Here is a 26,465-nt window from a genome sequence, read left to right as displayed (position 1 = left end):
CACTGAATTTGGATGCTAGTCTTTTATCAATCAGGCTTGGGCATTCCAAAATCCCCCTGTTCTGTAGCTTTCTGCCATTTTTCTCCATTTGACAAATATTCAGCTCCTCTATTCTTCCTGCCAAAGTGCAAAACCTCACATTGTTTCACATTATATTCTATCTGCCAAGTTCCCACTTACTCACTTATCCTGTCTACATCCTTGCTTTTGTGTCATTTGCAAACCTGGCAATAGCACTTTCTTTGATTAGATTAGATTCCCCACAGTGTGGAAACAGGCCCTTTGGCCCAATAAGTCTACACTGACCCTTTGAAGAGTAACCCACACAGACAGTCGCCCAAGGTGAGAATCGAACTGGGGTCCCTGGCGCTGTGAGGCAGCACTGCTAACCATTGAGCCACCTTGCCGCCCACTTTTCTTCATCCAAGTCATTAATGTGTATTGTAAATAATTGTGATCCCAGCACTGATACCTGTGGCACTCCATTAGTTACAGGCTGCCATCCTGAAAATATCCCCCTTAACCTAATTCTCTGTTGTCTATAAGTTAGCCAATCCTCTATGCATGTTAATATACTGCCTCCTACACCACAGGCTCTAGTCTTATTAAGTAGCCTAATGAGTAGCACCTTATCAAATGCCTCTGAAAATCCAAATGTATTCCATCTGCCGCTTCCCTTTAGATTAGATTCTCTACATCCCTTTGGTCCAAGAAGTCCACACTGAACCTCCGAAGAGGAGTAACCCACCCAGGCCCATTCCCCTACCCTACATTTACCCCTGACTAATGCACCTAACACTATGGGCAATTTAGCATGGCCAATTCACCTGACCTGCACATCTTTGGACTGTGGGAGGAAACCCACACAGATACGGGGAGAATGTGCAAACTCCACACAGACAGTTTCCCGAGGCTGGAATCGAACCTGGATCCTTGGTGCTTTGAGGCAGCAGTGCTAACCACCGAGCCACCATGCCAGGCCTCTTTAGCTCATTCGCCTTTTCTTCCTTGTTTCTCCATATCTGTCTCGCTCTCTCTTTTTTTTTGTATCTCCTGCTAGTGGATCTTCCCTTATTAACAATGGCAACACATCATTTACTGCCAAGTACTTTGGGACATGCTGTGGTTTGGACAGTGCTACAAGATTTCTTTGTCTTTCACTGAAATCACAGACAGCTCAGGATATTGTTGACTGAAGATTCACCAGACTGAATCCTGTATGAGGAGAGGCGAGGATGACTGTGCCTGTACTCATTAGAGTTTCAAAGAATGAGAGAGTATCTGACTGAAATGTTGAAAATTCTGACAGGACTGGACAGACTTAGGCAGGGATGCTGCGTTCCTCTCTGGGGCAGGCTAGAACACTGGCGTATAGTTTAATTACAGAGTAGGCCATTTCAAATTGAGGAGAAATCTCTTCACTCAGAAAATGTGGAATTCCACAGAAGGCTTTAGAGATTAAGTCACTGAGTACATTCAAGAAAAAAAAAGATACATTTCTAGACATGAAAGCTGTCAAGGTTCATCGGGAAAGAGATGTATGGTTTTGTAATGGAGGATTATCAATGATCATGTTGAATAGTGCAGCAAGCTTGATGGGCCAAATGGCCTATGCCTGCTCCTATTTTGTGTGACTTTAACCCTCTGAGCTGACTCAGAACACTTGCTGACCATTCCTCCCTCATCTGTTTTCTCCAGAGCTTTGAAGGACAGTAGGCAGGAAGTAGGAGATATGTTATGGAAATCTGCAGGACAAAGACAGCACCGTTGGCTCAGTAGTTAGCATCGTTGCCTCACAGTGCCAAAGACCAGGGTTCGATTCCAATCTCAGGTGACTGCCTACGTCATGAAGTAAAAGATACGGCAGAAGTATTAAATGAATATCTTGCTTCTGTTTTCACCAAATTAAAAAATGGTGACAAGAGCAGTGTTGAAAATGTGGATATTGAGCAACTGAGCATTATAGTGACAGATAAAGAAGAGGCTGGCAGCACTCCAGGCAGAGAAGTCACCAGGCATTGATAGTGAGAGATTGCTGAGAGAGGTAATGGAGCAAACTGTGGAGCTGCTGACAGAAATTTTCCAGGTCTCTCTGAACACAGGATTAGTCCATGGGCACTGGAGGACTGCAAGGGTGACACTGTTGTTTAAGAAAAGGGCAAAGGATAATCCAGGAAACGAGAGTAGAGCTGTGGATGTCATATACTTGGATTTTCAGAAAGTATTTGATACGGTGCCACACAGCAGTTTGGTTAGAAAATTAGTGTTGAGAGTGTGGTGCTGGAAAAGCACAGGAGGTCAGGCAGCATCCGAGGAGAAAGAGAATCGATGTTTCGGGCATAAGCCCTTCATCAGAAAACTAGAAATGTTTAGGATTGATGGGTCCTTGGCAACATGGATTATATGTTGGAAAATAGATGGGAACAGAGTGGATATGGATGGGTACTTCTCAGATTGAAATTATTGAGTTGAAAATGGATTCCCCAGGAATCGGTATTCAGGCCCCTGCTTTTTAGATTATTTCTAAAATTTGGAGATGGGTTTTGAGGGCAATATCTCTAAATGTGCAGATGACACTAAGCTAGGGAAGAATAGTGAATTGTGAGGATGATGTTGGATGGCCATAGAGAGACATTAACAAGTTCACCAGATGGGCAGACAGCTGCCAGATGAAATTCAACTTAAAGCAATGTGAGGTAATACATAGAAACATATAAAATAGGTGTAGGAGTAGGCCATTCTGCCCTTCAAGCCAGCATCACCATTCAACATGATCATGCAATCTCTATATCCCATTCCCACATTCTCTCCATACCCCTTTATCTGTTAGGGTCATGTCTAGCTCCCGCCTTAAATCTAACGAACTGGCCCCAACAGCTTCCTGCAGAAGAGAATTCCACAGGTTCACAACTCTCTGAGTGAAGAAATTCTTCCTCATCTCAGTCCTGAATGGCTTACCCCTTATTTTTGGACTGTGACCCCTAGTTCTGGACCACCACAGCATCAGGAACATTCTCCCTGCATCTAGCCTGTCCAGTCCCATCAGGGTTTCATATCTTTCTATGAGATCGCACCTTATTCTTTTAAATTCCAGCGAGTATAAACCCAGTCGATCCAGTCTTTCCTCATGTCAGTCCTGCCATCCCGCGAATCAGTCTGGTGAACTTTCGCTGGAGTCCGTCAGAGGCAAGAATGTTCCTCCTCAGACTAGGAAACCAATGTTCAAGGTGTAGTCTCACCAAGGCCCTGTGTAATTGCAGCAAGACATCCTTATTCTGATTCTCCAATCCTCTCACTATAAAGGCCAGCATGTCATTAGCTTCCCTCACTGCCTGCTGCACCTGCATGCCAACCTTCAACAACTGTTCCACCATGACACCCAGGTCTCATTGCACCTCACCTTTTTCCTAAACTGCCACCATTCAGATAATCATCTGCCTTCCTGTTTTTGCCACCAAAGTGGATAACCTGACATTTATCCACATTATATTGCATTTGCTAAGTATATACCGACTCAGCCAGTGTTGGTATATGAAACACAGAGAGACGATACAGGCTCTTTCTGGGGAGAACAGGAGCACAGGGATTATGGGGTTCATGTACACAATTCTCTGAAGGTAGCCAGGCAAATTGAAACATTTGTTGAGAAGGCTTATACAGTTCTTGAGTTTATAAATAGAGGCACAGAGTATAAAAGCAAGGAAGTGATGCTACACCTCTACAATTCCTTTGGAGTATCGCGTTCCGTTCTAGACACTTTATTTAAGGATGTTAAAACCCTGGAGAAAGTGCAAAGGAGATTTACAAGAATAATCCCAAACCTGAGGGATTTTGCATACAAGGAAAGATGAGAGAGATTAGGTTCATTCTCCTTGGAGCAAAGAAGATTAAGAGATGACTTTACTGAGGTATTTAAAATAATGTACAACTTTGACCAGGTAAAGGAGGATATTCTGGTTCCAGCAATGGTATGTCAGTAACGAGAGGTTACAATTTCAAGACTGGCAGCAAGGGAGCTAGGAGTGAGATGAGGAGAAACTTCTTTACTCAGAGAGTCATTCAGATTTGGAATGCACTGATTGGGAGAGTGGTGGAGGTGGATTCCATGGAGGTTTCAAAAGAGAGCTGGATATATATTTGAAAGGGGTTAATACAGAAGGCTACAGAGACAGGACTGGGGAATGGGACTACCTGGCTCACTCCATTTGGAGCCGACAGACATAATGGGCCGAATGGCCGTCTCCTGTAAAATTCAATTATTCTATGATTCTACTGAGGGGTGACCTCATTAAAACTTACAAAATTCTTACACTGTATGACAGGGTGGATATAGATAGAATGTTTCTCCCGAATGGTAAACTTAGAACTAGAGGACCTAATCTCAAAATAAGGGGCAGGTCATTTAGGACTGAGATGAACAGGATTTTGAAAAGGGTAGTGATTTTTTGGAAGTCTCTGCCCCAAAGTTTAATTGAAGCTCAATTATTGAGCATGTTCAAGACAGTAATCGACAAGAATCCAGAGACTAATGACATTAACAGACATGGAGACAAGGGAGAGATTATTGAAGCATTGAAGGAGATGATCAGCCTTGATCAGTATGAATAGCAGACAGGTCCGATGGGTTGAATGGCCTAATCCTGTTCCCATACATCTCAATGTGGATTTTTTTCACAGCTCAACAAGGTCACAAACAACATCAGCTCTCTGCATGACATCTTTCTCAACTTGACAAAGATTATGTCAACTCTAGGAAATTCTAAAGTATGGATGGCCTTCAAAATTCATCACCATGCTGTACCTGCTCTATAATGATATGTGAGTGGTGATCTTTCGCAATGGATCCATTCCAGAGCCCTTTGAGGTTAAAATAGGCGTCATCTCATCAACGTTTCTTCTGAGCTTCCTAGCTATCAGGCTCTGTCTGAGTAAACACGTTCCCTGCTGGAATTCAGCTTATTTATTGAGTGGACAGTAAACTAATTAATGTTGGACGACTTCAATCAAAAACTAAGGATAGCCTGGTTTCAGTCATTGAGTTTTAACAGACAATGCTGCAGTAAGTGCTTTGTTAGAAATGGATCTTCAGGGAATTGCTGATGTATTTATTCAGGCATATGAGAAGGTGGGACTCACACTCAATGGTTAGAAGATCATAGATCGCCACCAGCAAACTCAAAATACACCCGGGCTAGGCCCATCGATTTGGATTCACATTGAGGGCCAGGAAAATGCAGAACATCCTCAGTATCTTGGATGCTCTTTTTCACAGGAGGTTGGCTTTGACAGAAATTCTGCAGCACATGCAACTTCTTGGAACCCAAGGAAGCGTGTGTTTGAAGGTTGTGACATCAAATCGATGACATTAGGGTCTCTACTGGCAGTATGAGGCTGAAACATGGAGAAGATTGCCTGGACAAGACATACCTCAAGACACTACAGCCACACCATCAACACCACCACTGGGAGAGACTGTGTGTGGGCAGATAGACACACCAGCGTGCTCACACAAGCTACAAGCTGACAATGACCCACAATTGGCTTTGCAGGGTTTAGCCAGGACACATTCATTGGGGGCGGACAGAAGAAGCACGTCAAGGATGTGCTGAAAACCAACCTGAAAAAGTTCAACATTAACATCAGCTCCTAGGAGACTATCACCCTGGACTGATCCAAAGAGTGGCAGAATCCAAGGGAAGGACTGCAGCATTTTGAGACCCAATATTTGCAAAATGAAGAGGAAAAGCAAGAGCAATGAAAAGAACAAGTCATGAGCTGCACTAATGATAAACAACCAGATATCCCACATGAGCCAGAAAATCTGTAAATCACAATCAATATCATCAGCTACTTTTGAGTAGTAGAAACGTATATGCTCGCCTGTGACGGAGAGCCAACTATAAGAGAAGTCTGAAGCTGAATACAGCTCTTGTGTTACAGTTTGGTGTGTTTTGATTTGTTACAGTCTGTTAAACAGGCCTCAAAAACTCCTCAATTAGAAAGATCTGCTGAGCCATTGCCCATCACCACCTCCAGCTCAATTCAGTTCAACACACCTTACTCAGTAACTAGCAACTGTTTACACTTCTACCAATCTGCTAATGCTAACCCACACGATCAAAAAACACTTAGTTCCACAGTAGGACCCTTACCCTAAATAAGGCCCGGTGTGTCATCCCTACCCCAGTGACTCACTGCAGTTAACTCCTTCCTTGAATAATAGTGACTTACCCTGACCTTGCTAAGTAAACACGAATCTACCCAGTAAGAGCAAATATTGAGAACTTTATTTATGCACCGTACCTTTGGGAACTCTGGGGGAAACGATGTAGTGTGGGTATGAGGAGAAATTGCTGAGTAGGTTAACCTTGCTGTGATTCATTCTTCAAGGGTTAATGACTGTCTTGTTGCACTGAGCTTTATTTATGGCAGCTAAAGGGTTAATCACCACCTATTAGGATGTTACACCACAGGAAGTGCTATGCCAATACCTTGCTGGATGTTTATACAACACCCAGTTGCCAAAATCCTGAGGAAGAAAATGCAAAAATGCCATATCTGAAGTAAGATCTCAGGCTAAACGCAGCTGCTGTGGATGACTCAACAAAGATCCACGGAGGCTGAGAGAGGAAACACTGACTTCACTGCCACAAACACATTCAACCAGTGACAGAGAAAGTGATGCAATGTTAATGGAATTTCAGAGAAGACAAAGCAGTGAACGGAAATCTCAGTGCACAAAGCCATTGTCATTTCACTGTTATCATTATGAAGACAGAGAACATGCAGATATGGAATTAAATCATGAGCTTAAGGAGGTGGAGAGACATGTGACACATGGAGAAAACCACACTTCTGTTAGCTGGAACGTGTGCAAGACAGGGCAGAGGAAGCAGATTCAATAGCAACATTCATAAGGAAATTGCGCACTGTTAAATACACAAAACAAAAATTTGCAGGACTATGGGAAAAGAGAAGAGAGTGGGACTAATTGGAGAGATCTTTCAAACAGCCAGGGCAGACACAATGCACCAAACAGACTCCTCGAGCTGTAAGGTTTTATCATTCTGGATTACTGGACCTAACCTCACCTCATCTACTCACATACATTTCAGAAGCAACTGATTTCAGTCACAAACCTACATCTTTATTATTAAAACAGTGAACAGCGAGTGTTAAACTGTCCGAGGGTGAGTGCTGAGGGAGGGTCGCACTGTCGGAGGGTCAGTGCTGAGGGAGGGTCGCACTGTAGGAGGGTCAGTGCTGAGTGAGTGCCGCACTGTTGGAGGGTCAGTACTGAGAGAGTGCCGCACTGTCGGAAGGTCAGTGCTGAGGGAGTCCTGCACTGTTGGAGGGTCAGTGCTGAGGGAGTGCTGCACTGTCGGAGGGTCAGTACTGAGAGAGTGCCGCACTGTCGGAAGGTCAGTGCTGAAGGAGTCCTGCACTGTTGGAGGGTCAGTGCTGAGGGAGTGCCGCACTGTCGGAGGGTCAGCACTGAGGGAGTGCTGCACTGTTGGAAGGTCAGTGCTGAGGGTGTGCTGCACTGTTGGAGGGTCAGCCTTCTGAGTATTTAAATCAAAGCCATTCTTGCCCTATCAGGTGGATGTAGGAGATCACATAGACTCTTCTGAAGAAGAGCACCCTTGCCTGCCACTCTCCATCACGTTCTCCTGGATTTGATGTTTCTTTGTGAACCAACATCACTGAAATAGATTCATTGGTCAATATCTCGTCACAGTATTTCTTTATTCTTTTGCATTGAAGTTATCACTGGCAAGTTCAGCATTTGCTGCTTATTTACTTATTATTTCTGAGACTACCTTCTGATTTCAGATGCATTATTTCAATTTCAATCCCACCAACAGCCTCGATGGGTTTTGTACCCAGTTCAGTCATCTAAGTTTCTGGAATACTAATCCAGTGATCTTCCCTCGATGCCAGTTTCCCCTGTGCCAGCTTGCTGTGTAGCTGCTGCATTACAAAGTGGCTACACCTCAGCAAAATACATTATTGGACGAATTGGGATGTTACAAATACTGCTGTGGAAAATACAAGTTCTTTCTTTTTTTTGAATAAGCAGTGCATCTGGTTAAAAAAGATTTCTTGCTGTTGTTACTGAAATGAAGGACACGCCCAGCCTGTTTCACCACAACATCATATATTCACTCCTGGGACATGGATATTGCTGGCTGTGGCGACATTTATTGCCTGTCCCTAGTGGCCCTTGAAAAGGTGGGGGTGAGCTGCTTTCTTGAACCGCTGCAGTCCACCGGCCATGGGTTGACCCACAATGTTACTAAGGAGGGAATTCAGGGTTCTGACCCAGCGACAGTGAAGGAACGGCAATATATTTCAAGTCAGGATGGCGAGTGGCTTCAGAGGAAACATGGTGTTCCCATGTACCTGCTGCTATTGTCCTTCAACATGGAAATGGTTGTGGGTTTGGAAGGTGTCCTTTAACAATCTCTGATGAATTTACGCAGTACATCTTGTATGGTGTGTCGCTAACAGTTCTGAACATTGTGCAATCATCAGTGAACATCCCCACTTCTGACCTTATGATGGAGGGAAGGTCGTTGATGAAGCAGCTGAAGATGGTTGGGCCCAGGACATTATCCTGAGGGACTCCTGAGAGATGTCCTGGAGCTGAGACAACTGACCTCCAACAACCACAAACATCTTCCTATGTGTCAGGTATGATTCTAACCATCAGACAGTTTTCCTCTGATCCCCATTGATTCCAGTTTTGCCAGGGCTTCTTGATGCCACACTCGGTTGAATGTGGCTTTGATGTCTAGGGCTGTCGCACTCCCCTCCCCTCTGGAGTTCAGCTCCTTTGTCCATATTGACCCTAGGCTGTAATGAGATCAGGAGCTGAGTGGCCCTGGAGAAACGCAAACTAGGTGTTACAGAGCAGGTTATTGCTGAGCAGGTGCTGCTTGATAGCACTGTTGATGACCCCTTCCATCACTTTATTGATGATGGAGAGTAGACGGATGGGACAGGAATTGGCTGGGTTGGATTTGTCCTGCTTTTTGTGTACAGGACATACCTGGGCAATTTTCCACATTGTCGGGTAGATGCCATCGTTGTAACAATACTGGAAGAGCTTGGCTAGGGGAGCGGCACGTTCTGGAGCACACGCCTTCAATACTATTGCCAGAATGAGGCCAGGACCCCTAGTCTTTGCAGCATCCAGGATCTCCAACGGTTTCTTGATGTCATGTAGAGTGAATCAAATTGGCTGGAGACCGGTATCTGTGATGCTGGGGACCACTGGAGGAGGCTGAGATGGATCATCCCCTCATCACTTGTGGCTGAAGATTACTGTGAATGCTTCAGGCTGATCTTGTAATGGAAATGGAATGAATAATGGAAACCAGGATGTTAGCAAAAGAGGTCAGTGGATGAAATCTGTATTTATGACAAAGAATATTCACACAGACCTATCTCTAATATAGGGTGAAATAAGCACCAGACACACAAGTAAACTCTAAGGAATCTGTCTCACTTCTGTCTTGTGCAGGATTGCAGAATCATTGCTTGTTTCCCATTTGGAACAGCGCCTGCCTGAAAACCACAAACCAGAGCAACTCTTCCCTTCCCTCAGTCTCCCTCCTGCATTCTGCAGGCTTACATAATCTATTAGCGCAACTTCTGTATTTGTTACGCCTTCTGTCAGAGTGCTGTTAATGGTGTCCTACTACTAGCTTTTTGTCCTCTCAATTCCTGGTCACCATGAAACAAAGAAATTGATGTAAGCGTGAAGAAATGCCAGAAATTGGCTGGGTTTGGGAATCTGAGAAAACTTGATGAAATCTGAATGTGATCTTTACGCACTCAACAGTGAATTGTATTGATTAGTTCTCCGAGATCCGGTGAGAGACAGAGACTATCAGTTCATCCATATTTGTACATGGCCTAAGATCCACAGATACAGGACCATGAAGCCACATCAGAACATCAAAACGAGGAGCAGTTCAGCCCCTTGAGCCTACCCCACCATTTAATACAGTCATGACTGATTGCATCTCAGTCTCAATCCCACTTTCCTGCCCCCCTCCATAACCCTTCAACCTGTAACTAATTTAAAATCTGTCTATCACCTTCTTAAATTTATTCAGACGCTAGGAATCTATAGGATACATAGCCAGGAATCTGAAATGTTTGCGGTGATGGATGGTGTGTTTACTAGTTTTGCTGGGCTGGATATAAATTTGATTGGCAGGGGAGTGGCAACCTCAGACAGAGTTCAGGTTGGAAGGCAGCAAAACCGAGAACAGGAAATAGAATAGTAATATGCAAAATTAGAAGGCAAACATAGCAAAGTCAAGCATTCAATACAATCAAAATATGGAATAATGTTAAAAAGACAAATTAAGGGTACAAAGCATTGTAACAACATTGATGATCTGAAGGTACATTTAGAGATTTTTGTCATTTAAGAATAATCAGGAGAAAAGGAAGGTGGATAATAAGGGATGTGTTTCTGGAAAGATTCCTGTTGGGCGGGAGGTCACAAAGAGGACCTCACACTCTCAGAAAAGGGAGGACAGGGAATAACACCCCTGTTAGATTAACATCAGTGACCAGAAAAATGTTGGAATCTATTCTAAAGAATATAATGGCTGGGCATTTAGAAAAGAATGGTAAAACTAGACAGAGTCAACATGGATGTATGAACAAGAAACCATTTTTGACAAACCTATTGGGCCTTTTTCAGTTTTGTTTGTAGCATAGACAAATGAGAGCCAGACGCAGAGTTCTCAGATTTTCAGGAGTCTTTTGAAAAGTTCCCAGACAGCTAACAAATAAATTTTGAGCCCATGGAATTTGAAGGTAACATACTGGTGATGTTTCCCAGAGGTTTGTGGGAAGCTAGGGAGAGTGGGAGATTGATGGGCCCCTTGCTGAGATATTTGTATCAGCAACAGGCACGGGTGAGGTGCCGGAAGACTGGAGGATGACTAATATGGTGAAAAGTGGTAAGGAAAAGCCAGGGAACACCAGACCAATGAGCCTGACGTCAGTGATGGGTAAGTTGTTGGAGGGGATACTTAGTGACATAATTTACGTGCATTTGGAAAGGCAAGGACTGATTAAGGATAGTCATTATCACAAAAAAGATAGCGTTGGGCAAGCTAATGGAGCTAAGGATTGACAAGTCTCTTGGCCCTGATGGAATGCATTCCAGGATGCTAAAAGAGATGGTGGGAGAAAAAGCAAATGCACTTGTGGTAAGTTTCCAAAATTAATTGAATTCTGGGGCAGTTCCGGCTGATTGGGAAACAGCAAATGTGATGGCACTGTTTAAAAAGGGCAGTAAACAAAAAATGGGGAATTATAGACCAGTTAGCTTAAATTCTGTAGTGGGGAAAATGCTCGAGTCAATAATCAAGGAAGAAATAGCAAGGCATCTCGATAGACATTGTCCCGTTGGGTAGACGCAGCATGGGCTCATGAAGGGCAGGTCACGCTTAACAAATCTTTCAGAATTCTATGAAGATATTACAAACACAGTGGACAACAGGGAACCAGTAGATGTGGTGTACCTAGATTTCCAAAAGACATTAGACAAGGTTCCGCACAAAAGGCTGCTGCATAAGATAAAGATGCAAGGCATTATTAGTAAAGTATTAGCATGGATAGAGGTTGGTTGACTAACAGGAAGCAAAGAGTGGAGATAAATGAGTGCTTTTCTGGTTGGCAATCAGTGACCAGTGATGTGCCTCAGGGATCAGTGTTGGGACCACAATTATTCACAATTTATGTTGATGATTTGGAGTTGGGGACCATGTGTGGTGTGTCAAGGTTTACGGATGACACTAAGATGAGTGGTAGAGCAAAGTGTGCAGATGACTATGAAACTTTGCAAAGGAACATAGATAGTTTAAGTGAGTGGGCAAAGGTCTGCCAGATTGAGTACAATGTTAATAAATGTGAAGTCATCTATTTTGGCAGGAATCACAGTAAAAAGGACTACTATTTGAATGGTAAAAAAAAATTGCAGCATGCTGCTGTGCAGAGGGACTTGGGTATTCTTACACATGAATCACAGAAGGTTGGTCTGAAGGTGCAACAGGTAATTACTCCACTTGCCTGCCATCTCACCATAACCCTTAATTCCTTTACAAGGCAGCAAATGGAATTTTGTCCTTCATTGCTAACAGGATTGAGATGAAAAGCAGGGAGATTATTTTGCAGCTGTACAAGGTGCTGGTGAGGCCACCCCTGGTGTACTGTGTGGAGTTTTGGTCTCCTTACTTGAGAAAGGATGTACTGGCACTGGAGGGGGTGCAGAGGAGGTTCACTAGGTTAATTCCGGAGTTGAGGGGGTTGGCTTATGAGGAGAGCCTGGGATTATATTCATTGGAATTTAGAAGAATGAGGGGGAATTTATAGAAATATATAAAATCATGAAGGGAATAGATAAGATAGAAATAGAGAGGATGTTTCCACTGGCAGGTGAAACTAGGACAAGAAGGCATAGCCTCAAGATTAGGGGGAGGAGATTTCAGACTGAATTGTGAAGGAACTTCTTCACCCAGAGGTTTGGAAATCTGTGGAATTCCCTGCCCAGTGAAGTAGTTGAGGCTTCCTCAGTAAATGCATTCAAAGTTAAGATAGATAATTGTTTGAACAGTAAAGGAATTAAGGAGAATACTGAGCGGGCAGGTAAGTGGAGCTAAGGGCCCGAAAAGATCAGCCATGATCTTATTGAATGGCAGAGCAGGCTCGGGGGGGGGGGGGGGGGGGGGCCTAGACGGCCTACTCCTGCTCCTAGACCTTACGTCAACAAGTCTTTGTGCAGGGGGAATTTCAGTAACCTGATTGAATTTTGACGTAGAGTTGCTGCTGTTGGTGGACAAAAAGAGGTCACACAACACTGGGTTATAGTCCAACAGGTTTATTTGAAATCACAAGCTTTCAGAACAATTCTTCTTTCTCAGATGAAGTCACTTCACCTGATAAAGGAGCAGCACTCTGAAACCCGGTGTTGTGTGACTTCTGACTCTGATGGAACTTTTTGAAGCATGGACAAAGAAGATTGATGAAAGCAGATCAGTAGATGTTGACTATAAGGACTTTAACAAAGTGTTCAACAAAGTTCCACAAGGTAGAATGGTTAGCAAGGTTAGATCACATGGGAGCTAGCCATTTAAATGCAAAATTGGCTTCAATATAGGAGACAGAGGGTGGCAGTGGAGGAATTGCTTTTTGGACTGGAGGCCGGTGACCAATGGTGTGCTGCAAGGATCAGTGCTAGGTCCACTGTTTTTTTGTCATTTACATAAATGATTTGGATGTGAATAAAGGAAGTAAAGTCGGTAAGTTTGCAGATGACACCAAAATAGGAGGTGTAGTGGACAGTGAAGATTATTTCAGACAACAATGGGTCCTTGGTCAGATGGAGTTTAAGCCAAATAAGTGTGTGGTGGTGCACTTTGGTCAGGCAAACCAGGGCAGGGTTTATACACTTGATGGTAAGATCCTGGGGAGTATTGTTGAACAAAGAGACCTTGGAGTTCAGGTTCATAGCTCTTTGAAAGTGGAGTCACAGGTAAATAGGATAGTGAAGAAGGAATTTGGTAAGCTTGCCTTTATTGGTCATAACATTAAGTATAGGATTGAGAGGTCATGTTGCAGCTGTACAGGATATTGGTGAGGCCACTTTTGGAATACTGAGCACGATTCTGGTCTCCCTGCTATAAGAAAGATGTCGTTAAACTTGTGAAGGCCCAGAAAGGATTTTCAAGGATGTTGCCAGGATTGGAGAGTTTGAGCTAAAGGAAGAGGCTGAATAGACTGGGGCTGATTTCCGTAGAGCGTCAGACTGAAGGATGACCTCATAGCAGTTTATAAAATCATGAGGGACATGAATAGAGTAAACAGCCAAAATCTCTTTCCTAAGGTGGGGGAGTCCAAAATCAGGTGAAGAGGGGAAAGATTTAAAAAGGACCTGAAGAGCAACTATTTCATGCAAAGGATGGCACATGCATGGAATGAGCTACCAGAGGAAGTGATAGAGGTGGGTATAATTACAGCTTTTAAAAGGTATTTGGATGGATATATAAATAGGAAGGGTTCAGAGGGATATGAAGCAAATGCTGATAAATGGAACTAGGTCAGATTGGGATGTTTGGTTGGCACGGATGAGTTGAACCGAAGGGTCTGTTTCTGAGCTGTATGACTCTGTGACTAATTGGTTAACAGACAGAAAGCAAAGAGTAAGAATAAGCAGACCATTCTCTCGATGGCAGGTTGTTAGTGCAACAGTCACTGTTAGGTTGACACCTGTTCACAATCTATCATCATGGTTTGGATATGAAAAGTAATGGTAATATTTCAAAATTTAATGCTGACACAAAACTAGGTGAGGTGTAAGTTGTGAGAAGGATGCAAGAAGGCTTCGTAGGGATTTTACAGGCAAAGTGAAGGCTTGAACATAGCCACATTTTGTATCATTTGCCAAGTGTGAAGTTATCTACCTTAGTAGAAAAAACAAAAAGGCAGACTATTTCTTAAATGGTGACAAGAGTGGCAAGTGTTAATGTCCAAATGGACCTGGACATCCCTCTACTTGACTCACTAAATGAGTGCATATAGAAGCATCAAGCAATAGGAAGGTAAATTGTACGGTGGCCTTCATCACATTTCTGGTGTAATTGTACAGAACCTTTTTACAATCATACGTAAGTGCTGTGCACAGTTTTGGTTCCCCTGTCTAAGGAAGGACATACTTGCCATTAAGAGAATGCATTGGAGTTTCACCAGACTACTCCCTGCGATGGTGAGATTGTCCTGTGAGGAGACAGAGGAAACTATATCTGCATTCCTTCATCTTTCACAGAGTAAGTGATGATCGCACTGTAACTCACAAAATTCTTTCAGCACAGTCTCAGACTAAGGTACAAGCCAGGGGATGAGGAGGAATTTCTTCACTTTGGAATTCTCTAGTCAGAGGATTGCTCGATTACTGAGCATGTTCAAAGCAGAAATTGATAGGATTCCAGAGATTAATGAATGACATGAAGGGAGATGGGGGTGATGGGAAAGATGGCATTGAGACAGATGATTAGTCATTATCTGTTTGAATCTGTGAGCCTGCTCGATCTTATTTCCTAGATTCCCTGATGTTTATCAAATCCAGTGTGTATGGTGATAATTGGCTTGTATGTGTCATACAGTGGTCACCAGTGGTTGGAAAATTGATCTCGAGGAAAATCAAACACTGAACAATTTTGAAGACAGGAAGTACAAAATTGATAAATGTCAGGAATACCCTGTGTTTAATATTGGTGGACATACACAGAGTAACAAGAATACGGAATGCTTTATACACAGCGTGACAGAACCCAGCAGAGTTTAATGTACATATGTGTAGTAACACTGCACAATGAATTCATGACCTCTGTTAAGTTCTCCTTTATATCTGCTGTCTTGCCAGTATAAATTATAATGACATCAACACAGATACCAAATGTTTCTGAGCTTTAGTTTTCTTTGTAACAGCATAGAACATGTCTGCTCCTACAGTGATTCGAGGGTCAATGATGTGACTGTGATTAAGGATGTAAATTCAGCAAGTGCTGTTCACCTCTACACACATTGTGTATTTGCCAGGCTAACACTATGCTGCTCAGCAGGTGCCCAAATTCAAGAGCCGCTCATGTGTCACCATCCCATTCCCAATCTCCATGAACATTTCTGAAAGGGCATTCACTTCAGTATCAATGGTGACAGGAGCACATGACATGTATTGATCAGAGTGTTCAATCATCCACAAGATGGGGTAAACCTGTAATGGGAAACCACGGTGATGAGAGAAACATGAAACAATGCAACCTTCTGTTGGAAGCCAGAATGCTAGGGGGGAGGCTTTTAAAACTATAAGGTGCATTGATAAGAGTGCATTGGGCAGATTATTTCCTCTGGATAGAAAATCATCAGGAGGGAGATACCATCACAGACTGATACACAGTACGTGAGGCCATTTGGCCCATTGTGACTTCTTAATAATATTCAAAATAAGTTGTTCATGAAGAACCTCCAATTTCTCTGTAAGATTCTCTCCACACAAAGTCACTGTCCTTGCTTGCTTGCATCCTCCGAACGCCTGTGATTTTTTACCTGTGGGGATTGGTCAACACTGCTTGGTTTAGGCGTTGCCAGTGACTCTGGTTCCTCCAGGCTCTGCAGAAACTCTTTGACATGCTCCAGCTGGGAGGTGAGGCCCAGGGATTCAGCAATGGGCTTTCCAAGTTCGAGGTGGAAAGTGCTAGAAGGCAGGATCAGGGGTGGGTGATTGTCAAAGCTTTCCAGGATGTCAGCTGTAACCAAGGAGACAGAGCAGTCAGTGGGTGCAGTGGGCTGAACTGCTCCTGACTGGATCATAACAGCTGAGCCAGTGCAGGAACTGCATGATCCTTTCCATCGTGTAGAAAGCAGTCACTCACTCTCACACTCCCCTCCATAATCCACTCAGTGCAATTGTGGGTCATGATGTAAACCTCGCTCCCACATCATGCAAAGGATTCTTTGGGATTCTAACAGTAAACCATGCAATGAGGTCAGTGGTCAAGACTGAAACATGAGACTGGAAGTAATTAGACAATCTTCATCCTCAACAATGCCCAAGTTTGAAACCAATTAAAAAATCATGATTTTCTTCTCCCTGCTACATTAAATACAGGAGCTTTACTCTGTATCTAACCTCGTGCTGCCCCTCTCCTGGGAGTGTTTGATGGGGGACAGTGTAGAGGCAGCTTTACTCTGTATCTAACCCCATGCTATCCCTGTCCTGGGAGTGTATGGGCTTTGACACTGGTTGTGAGTATCAGTGTACAGTTTCATGATAAAAGAGTTGCCTTTGATAAATCTGATAACTTTGTTGAAAGGACATTTTCCAAAGAGAAATGTTTCAGCCTGATGGGAAATGTTTCTGAAAAATCAAAGATGTGCAGGTTAGGTGGGTTATCCATGGGAAATGTGGTGTTACGGGGAGAGGGTGTCTGGGTGAGATGCCCTTCCGAGGGTTCGTGCAGACTCGATGAGCTGAATAGCCACTAGCTGCACTGTAGGGATGTCATTATTCTATGAACTCTGTACCAAATCCATCCGGGGGAGTGGGCTGTGTAATATCAGGAGGACATGAAGGATGAGCCCCTTCCCATCAGTCAAGCTGCTTCCTTTGTCAGAGAACCTGAAGTGAGTTTTAGGAGCTGTAAATTAGTGAGCCTTGTGATGTACATCAATACAGTACTCTGTTGGTGACATTAGAGGAACATTGATGATAGCATTCAAGAACATTCCGTGAATGGCCACTCACTTGCTCTGACCATGGAAGAACAGTCAAAGAGTTCAGCCAATTGGATTGTCGAGCACTGAGTAAGAATTAAGTTGGTTGTGAAGTGATGCAAGCGCAGGATGCAGTGTCCAGCTCGATGGGGTGAAAGCCTAGACATTTGTGTTCCCTTCCTTTGTCTCTGAACACTATGTGTAAGCAGCTTGGAGAGAAACATAATATAGTTTCTCTATGAAGCAAAACTCGTGGTTCCCAAATCCAGCAGGAAGATGAGAGTCTCGAGCCAGAGGCAGTGCACTATCACGAGGATTGGAAATTATAACAATGGGGAACACAAAGGGTGTTTCTGAGCTAATAGTACAGATTAACTCAGAGACATAGAACATTACAGCGCATTACAGGCCCTTCAGCCCTCAATATTACACCGACTTGTGAACCAATCTAAGCTACACTATTCCATTTTTATCCATGTGTTTATCCAATGAACATTTAAATGCCCTAAAAGTTGGCAAGTCAAATACTGTTGCAGGCAGGGCATTCCACACCCCTACTACTCTCTGAGTAAAGAAATCTCCTCCCTGGCTTCCCAGAGAATCCTACGATAAATGCTATCTGGTCCCGGAGCCTTATCTATTTTCACGCTTTCCAGAATTGCCAACACCTCCTCCTTGTGAACCTCAATCCCATCGAGTAGCCTGTATCGCAGTATTCTCAACAAAAATGTCTTTTTCCAGCATGAATACTGATGAAAATATTCATTTAGTGCTTCTCTTATCTTGTCAGACACAACTTCCCATTACTGTCGTTGATTGGCCCTAATCTTTCTCTAGTCATTCTTTTATTCCTAATACACCTATCAAAAGCCTTAGGGTTTTCCTTGGTCCTACCTGCCAGTGACTTCTCATGTCCTGGCTCTTCTTAGCTCTCCTTTTAGGTCCTTCCTGGCTAACTTGTAACTCTCAAGCACCCTAACGGAGCCTTCACATCTGATCCTTACATAAGACTCCTTCTTCCTCTTGACAAGAGATTCAACTTCTTTAGTAAATCACAGTTCCCTCGCTCGACCACTAACTCCCTGCCTGACAGGTACATACTTATCAAGGACCCACAGTAGCAGTTCCTTGAATAAACTCCACATTTCAATTGAGCCCATCCCCTGAAATTTCCTTCCCCATCCTATGCATCTTAAATCCTTCCTAATGGCATCATAATTGCCTTTCCCCCAACCAAAACTCTTGACCTGCGGTATGTACCTATCCACCTACTTCCAAATCTAACACATGGCCGGGTTCATTACCCAGTGCCAAATCCAATATGGCATTGCCCCTTATTGACCTGTCTACGTACTGTGTCAGGAAGCCCTCCTGCACACATTGGACAAAACCTCACCCATCTAAAGTACTTGAACTATAGCATTTCCAGTCAATATTTGGAAAGTTAAAGTCTCCCATGACAACCAGCCTGTTACTATTGCTCCTCTCCAGAATCATCTTTGCTATCCTTTCCTCTACATCCCTGGAACTATTTGGAGGCCCATAGAAAACTCCCAACAGGGTGACCTCTCCTTTCCTGTTTCTAACCTCAGCCCATGCGACCTCAGTAGATGTATCCTCAAACATCCTTTCTGCCACTGTAATACTGTCTTTGACTAACAATGCCACACCTCCTCCTCTTTTACTACCTTCCCTGTTCTAACTAAAACATCTAAACCCCGGAACCTGTAACAACCATTCCTGTCCCTGCTCTACCCATGTCTCTGAAATGACCATACTGCAAGTTCACCCAATTTATTCCAGATGCTCCTGGTGTTGAAGTACACACACTTCAATCCACCTTCCTGCCAGCCATAACACTCTTGTGACCTTGAAACTTTATTTAGGACCTCACTACTCTCAACCTCCTGGACACTGGAGCTACAATTCAGGTTCCCACCACCTTGCTGAATTAGCTTAAACCCTCCTGAAGAGCATTAGCAAATTCCCCACCACCCCCACCCCCCCCCCCCAAGGGTATTGGCACCTCTCTGGTTCAGGTGTAGACTATCCTGTTTGTACAGGTCCCATACACTCCAGAACAAGCCCCAATTATCCAGGTATCCGATTCCCTCCCTCCTGCACCATCCCTGTAGCCACATGTTCAACTCCTCTCTGTCCCTATTCCTCGCCTCGCTAGCATGTAGCACGGGTAACAAACAAGATAACAACTCTGTTTGTTCAAGCTCTAAGCTTCCACCCTAGCTCCCTGAATGTCTACCTTAAATCCCCATTCCTTTTCAAACCTATGTCATTGGTGACTATGTGGACGACGACTTGGGACTGCAGCCCTTCCCACTTAAGGATCCTGAAAACACTGCACTGCCTGCCAGTTCCCATTCCGTCCCCTGGCGGTAACCCATCTGCATTTTTCTTGTACCTGAGGTGTGACTATCTCCCTGTAACTCCTCTCAATAACCCCCTCCACCTCCTGAACGATTCAAAGTTCAGCCAGTCCAGCTCCAGTTCCCTAATATGGTTCTCGACAAGCTGGAATTACTAACACAACTGGTGACCCTTACCTCCCACATTCTACAGAAGGAACATTCAACTGCCCTAACCACCGTTCCCACTATTCTAAATTCCCAAAGAAACTGCTGAAATGTAAATGAAAAATACCTACTGGCCAGTAGCCGGTTACCAGACAGCTACAAGCTGCAGAGCTCGGGAAGCTGAGCAGATCCCAGCAGAGCAGCCACTTGCCCAACGCTGGAAGGTCTCTCAGAGCCTGGCTCAGGTGGAGCTGGGAGACATCATCATCATCATCGAAACAAGAACTTCACTCCTGCTCACCAGCTCAAAATCAGTGATACGGTATCTACTCCATAATCCATATCCCACAAACGAAGCTTCACTCTGTACCTAACACCGTGCTGTCCCTGTCCTGGGAGTGTTTGATAGGGGACAGTGTAGAGAGAGCTTTACTCTGTACCTAACCCCATACTGTCCCTGTCCTGGGAGTGTTTGATGGGGAACAGTGTAGAGAAAGCTTCACTCTGTATCTAACCCTGCGCTGTCCCAGTCCTGGGAGTGTTTGATGGGGGGACAGTGTAGAGGGAGCTTTACTGTGTCTCTAACCCCATGCTGTCCCAGTCCTGGGAGTGTTTGATGGGGGGACAGTGTAGAGGGAACTTTACTCTGTATCTAACCCTGTGCTGTCCCAGTCCTGGAGGGTTTGATGGGGGGGACAGTGTAGAGGGAGCTTTACTCTGTATCTAACCCTGTGCTGTCCCAGTCCTGGGAGTGTTTGATGTGGCAGTAAGTGCCTGAACTGGAAACAATGAAGCATGGTGTTTCGCTGATGGTGGCGTGCCCCTTCAATGAGGTGCTCACCTGTTCTCCGTGCCATGTGTTGGTCCTCTGGAAGGGGATTCCACACCGGCGGGCACGGCCGGCCTGGGTTATATTCCCTCAGCATGTGATGGAGCTGCGATGGGTTCAAACTAAAAAAATCGCTTCGCAGAGACCTCCAGTTAGCCTGCAAAAAAAAGTAAACATTTATGAGTTACAGACCTGAGTGTGCGTGTGCATGGGAGACAGAGAGAGAGAGAGAGAGAGAGAGAGAGAGAGAGAGAGAGCACGAGAGCGATTGCGTGTTGGAGAGTGAGAGAGACAGTGCACGCGTGTGTGTGAGTGTGTGTGTGAGTGAGTGTGTGACTGTGTTTGAGTGTGTGTGTGTGTGAGAGAGAAAGAGCGTGTGTGTGAGAGCGTGTGTGTGAAAGAGAGAGCGTGTGTGAGAGTGTAGGTATGTGTCTGTGTGTGTGTGTGTGTGTGTGAGACAGAGAGAGAGAGAGAAAGAGGGAGAGAGAGTGTGGGGGGGATGAACTGTGTGAGTGCATGTGAACAATGAGGACAGCTCGGGGATCTGGGAAGGAAAGGACTGAGGCGAAGGTGTGGGATTAGGGTCTTTTTGTAAATGCTGTTGAGAAGCTGGCAGTGGATGTTGGGGTCGGGGAAAGCTGGGGCAGTGGGTGGGCAGAGGGCATGAGGAGTAAGGTTGGCACAGGAGAGTACTGCTGGGTATGCCACAATGAGTGGCAGAGGTCTTTCCTGAGATATAACAGACTCATCATGTTGTGTGTTCAGAGCAGTTTGCAGTTAGTGTGGCCTCAGTCTCTCTCAGTAATACTGCATCAACATGCTTCCACCACTGTGTGCAATGAGATGAAAGGTCAGTGTTGATTGGATTGAGAGATTGGGTTGTCCCTGGGAGAATAGTTCTGTGCTGAGGTCAGTGTGACAGCTTCCTGCTGACTGTGGCACTCTCCTTCCTTTCAAAAACAATGGGACAAGCTTTCCTCTCCAAATCCCAGTTCTGTTCTCAACACGTTCAAATCACCCCAAACAGCCTCACACTTCCAGAGCGCCTCGCTGGCTTCCTGCTCAATCTGTTGTTCCATTGTCAACATATTCCTCTCACTCCCCTCCCCCCATTCTGAGTCAAACTCACCAGAATCCAATACACTCGAGACTCTGGCTCTCTGTATGGATGGGAGCAAGGGCTAGAGGGAGGATAGGCAACTGACCATAACACTGTGGTTCAGGGAACCGTTCACATTGTAAAGGAAAGGAGAAATGCAGTTGTAATTGGGGATAGTATAGTCAGAGGAATGGACACTGTTCTCTGTAACCAGGATCAACAGTCCGGAATACTGTGTTGCCTGCTTGGTGCTCAGGTTCAGGATCTCTCATCTGGGCTGCAGAGGAACTTGGAATGAGGGAGAAAAGATCCAATTGTCACAGTCAAAGTAATGTACCAAAGATATCTGCAGAAAGAGGAAAGAGGCTTTGCTGAAGGGTAATGAGCATTTCACAGCTCAACTTATAAACAGAACCACAAAGGTCATAATCTCCAGATCACTACCTAAACCATGAGTTAATTGGCACAGGGTCAATAAGATTAACAAGGTAAACATGTAGCTCATAGATTAGTGTGGGAGAAACAGGTTATAATTCATGGGATATTGGCACCAGTACTGGAGAAGGAGGGAGCTGTTCCGATGGGACAAGCTCCACTTGAGTCATGCTGGGATTAGAGTCCTGGTGACTCACATAACTAGGGCTGTGGAATGGGCTTCAAATAGCAGGGGGTGGGGTTCAGTTGCATAGAAAATTTAAAAATTCAAAGTGTAAGCCAGAAGTCGGAGTGCACATTAGTGATGAAATTGATTGTTACCAGAAAAAAAGGAAAGTACAGAGCGTGTGAATATTATATTGCACCAAGGAATTGGACAAGACCCCAGGGAAGATTGATAATAGGACAGACTCAAATGTTTCATATCTCAATGCAGAAATCAGTTGAAATAAAATTAATCAGCTAACAGCGCAAGTAGAGACAAATAAGTATGATTTGGTGGCAATTAATAAGATATGGTTGCAGAGACAGCAGGCTTGGAGTTGAATATCCAAAGGTACAAAGAGTTTCATAAGGTTAGTGTAGGAGGGAAAAGGAGATTTGGAGCTGTGTTAGGAAACGGTAGATCAGTGTTCCAATGAGAAGCACTGCAGATCAAGACACATAATCTGTCAGATAGAGATAAGAAATCACAAAGCTTAGAAGCCTCCTGTGGGAGTAATCTATAGATCCCCTTGCCAGCATTCCCTCTAATTTTCCCAGTGATGGTGTGAGCCTCTGAGGATCAGCTTCGAAACAGAAAGTCATTGTTGTGATCAGCATGTTGGCGCTGATCACTGTATGGAGAACCCCCCCCCCCCCCCCCCCCCCCCCCCCAGCCCACCAAGCAGCAGCTCCCACAATAAGATACAGTATGAAGCAGAAGGGGGCTTGTAAGAAAGGTATAATATCAATCATGGGTGAGTTTAACATTAATCTAGTTGACAAGGGAGAGCTCATAGGGAACATTAGAGATTATTTCTTGGAGCAATTTGTTGGAGAACTTACCAAGGAGCAGACTCTTCTGGATTTGGTATTGTGCAATAATGTGGGATTAATTAATGATCGCATAGTAAAGGATTCTCTGGGGAACAGTGGTCACGGCATGCTGGAATTTCAGCTCGAGGACAAGACACTGGAGTCCCACACTAGTGTCCTGGAGTTAAGCAGAGGTAACTGGATTGGTAGGAGCACAGATTGCTGGACTTGGCTGCATGTACAGTTACAACATTTCAAAGACATTTGGACAGGTGCATGAATTGGAAAGATTATGAGGGTTACAGGCCAAATGTAGTCAGGAGGTGGGGCAGTTTAGTTTGGGAATCTGGTCGGCGTGGACTGGTTTGACCAAAGGGCCTGTTTCCATCCTGTATGAGTAGATGAAAGGCAGAAAGACACAACAACTAATGAACAGTGGCAGACATTTAAGGAGGTATTCAATTCCTCCCAACTAAAATATATTCCAGAGGGAAAGAAAGGTTGCAGTAGGGGTTAAAAAAAATCATTCATGGCTAAGGGATTAAAGATATCATAAAGACCAAAACTATATACCATATTGCAAAGATCAGCTGGAGGTTGAAAGATTGGGGAACATTCAAAGGTCAATAGATGGTAACTAGAAACAGTAATAAAAACAAGAGCAACGGTCAAACTAATGGAAAGCACAAAATAGCAATAGATAGCAATGGCTGCTCTAAGTATATAAAAGAGAAAAGAGGAGCTAAAGTGACCATTGCTGCCCTGGAGATGAGATTGGGGGGTTGATAATGGGGAACACAGAAATGTGTTCTGAATCAATAGTTTGCCTCAGTTTTCAGAGTGAAGGACAGTGCAACTATTCTGATAGTGACTGGTAATACCGAGATGATAGAAAACTGCCTTGAAGGTAACAAACAGAGGATGGAGGTGGAGGGTTGCTTTTCAGACTAGAGGCCCGTGACCAGCGGTGTGCCACAGGGATCAGTAGTGGATCCACTTTTGTTTGTCATTAATGTAAATGATTTGGATGAAAATATAGGAGGCATGATTAGTAAGTTGTAGATGACACCAAAGTTGGTGATCCAGTGGAGAGTGAGGGAGGTTATCTAAGATTATTAAGTTATCTTGATTAATTAGGCCAATGAGTTAAAGAGTGGCAAATGGAGTTTAATTTGGATTAATGTTAGGTATTGCAGTTTGGTAAAACAAACAGGGTCACCTAGGGGTTCAGATACATAATTCTTTGAATTTTGCATCAATGGTAGACACGGTGGTGAAGAAGATATTTAGCACATTTGTCTTCATTGCTCAGACCTTTGCGTATAGGAACCAAAGGAATTGCAGATGCTGGATATCAGAAACAAAACAGAAATTGCTGTTATAGGAAGGATATTATTAAATGAGAGATGGTCCAGAAAAGATTTATCAGGATGTTGCCAGGAATGAAAGGATTGAGTTATAAAACAGACCACAGCAGCTGAGACTTTTTTCACTGGAGCATAAGGGGTGACCTTATCGAGGTTTATAAAATCACGAGGGATATAGGTGAGGTGAATGATAAGGGTCTTTTCCCCAGGGTGGGAGAATTCAAAACTAGGAGCATATTTTTAAGATGAGAGGAGAAAGATTTAAAACAGGATATGAAGGGGCAATGTTTTTAAAATAGAGAGTGGTTCATGTGTAGAATAAACTGCCAGAAGTAGAGAATGCAGGTACAATTATAACGTTTAAAAGACATTAGGATAAGTACATGAATAGGGGAGGTTTGGAGGAACATGGGCCAAACACAAGCAAGTGGGTTTAGTTTAGTTTGGGAACATGGTTGGCGTGGACTGGTTGGACTGAAGAGTCTGTTTCCGTGCTGTATGACTATGTCTCTAAAAAGAGGAACTTAAGACAATCACTTTTGCTAATGAAATAGTACAGAGCAAACTATTAGGGTCAAAGGTAGCCAAGTCCCCAGGGCCTGATCACATATATTGTAGCTTCTTAAAGGAAGTGACAGCAGAGTTACTGTATCCTTTGGTCATAATATTCCAAACCTCCCTGCATTCTGGAAAGTTTCCAGTGAAGTGGAAATGCTAATGTAAATTCTTACTCAACAAGGGGGGCAGCAAATAGGAAATTATAGTAAAATAAAACAAAGAACTGCAGTTGCTGGAAATCTGAAGAAATTCAGAAAAACAACAACAGCTAGAGAAACTCAGCAGGTTGGCAATATCTCTGGAGAGAGAAAGCAGAGTTGACGTTTTGAGTCCAGAGACCCTTCTTCAGAACTGACGTTAGCTCGAGAAAGAAGTCAGACTTATAAAGGGATTGTTGATAGTAAGCCAGGGAAGAAGAGAAGCAAGATCAGTGGTAATGTGTAAATGGGTAAAAATGGGTTGGCTGTGCTGAAAACAGCCCATGTCATGCCAGGCCTGGGGTTGTGGGGCTGGGTTCAAAGACATGAAAGGTGGTGGCTCAGGCTTTAAGAGTCTAGAAGGCTGCAAGGTCCCAAGCAGAAAATGATACTGTTCCTTCAACGTGTGCTAAGCAATACAGCTGAGCCAAGACAGAAACATTGGCTATGCTAGTGTGTTCAAATGGAAGGCAACTGGTAGCTCACAGTAATATTTGCAGGCAGAATGTTGGGGTTCTGCAAAGTAGTTGCTCAGTCTGTGTTTCATCTCCCCCCGTGTTAAGGAGACCACATTGTGAGCAGTGAATACAGTAGACTAGATTCAGTGAAGTGCAGGTAAATCGCTGCTTCACCTAGAAGGTATGTTTAGGCCTTGGATTGTGAGGAAACTGTAGACCACTTGGATAAACATCTGTTGTTGGGAAATTATTGAAAAATCATTAAGGAAGTAGGAAAGGGACATTTAGAAAGATAAATTTGCAATCTGTAGTGATTGTAACAAGGCCAGCCAGATGGATCTCATACTGTATGAGTTACCTGAATGGAGCTGTTAATAGGATGGAGGCTGAGGTGAGATCGGCGATGATTATATTGAATGGTGGAACAATAGACAATAGGTGCAGGAATAGGCCATTCTGCCCTTCGAGCCTGCACCACCATTCAATATGATCATGGCTGAACATCCTTGATCAGTATCCTGTTCCTGCCTTATCTCCATAACCCCTGATTCCACTATCCTTGAGAGCTCTATCCAACTCTTTCTTAAACGAATCCAGAGACTGGGCCTCCACTGACTTCTGGAGCAGAGCATTCCACACACCCACCACTCTCTGGGTGAAGAAGTTTCTCCTCATC

The 26,465-nt window shown here is 44.0% G+C and overlaps 1 protein-coding gene across 2 annotated transcripts in view; it reads right to left on the bottom strand.

The window, feature by feature from the left end:
• LOC140464174 (ras-associating and dilute domain-containing protein-like) overlaps nt 1–26,465 on the bottom strand; it is a 101,308-nt gene that overhangs the window by 26,055 nt on the left and 48,788 nt on the right. For both annotated transcript variants that reach the window (XM_072558996.1, XM_072558998.1), the window contains 2 exons: nt 20,671–20,815; nt 16,132–16,331 (listed from right to left, as the gene is read on the bottom strand). In XM_072558996.1, the coding sequence (XP_072415097.1) occupies nt 16,132–16,331; nt 20,671–20,815 (345 nt within the window). The remainder of the gene's footprint in view (nt 1–16,131; nt 16,332–20,670; nt 20,816–26,465) is intronic.

This window comes from Chiloscyllium punctatum, chromosome 39, assembly GCF_047496795.1.
Source record: "Chiloscyllium punctatum isolate Juve2018m chromosome 39, sChiPun1.3, whole genome shotgun sequence".
Classification (NCBI taxonomy): Eukaryota; Metazoa; Chordata; class Chondrichthyes; order Orectolobiformes; family Hemiscylliidae; genus Chiloscyllium; species Chiloscyllium punctatum.
Note: the sequence above shows the minus strand (reverse complement) of the source record. Positions and strands in the feature narration are given on the sequence as shown.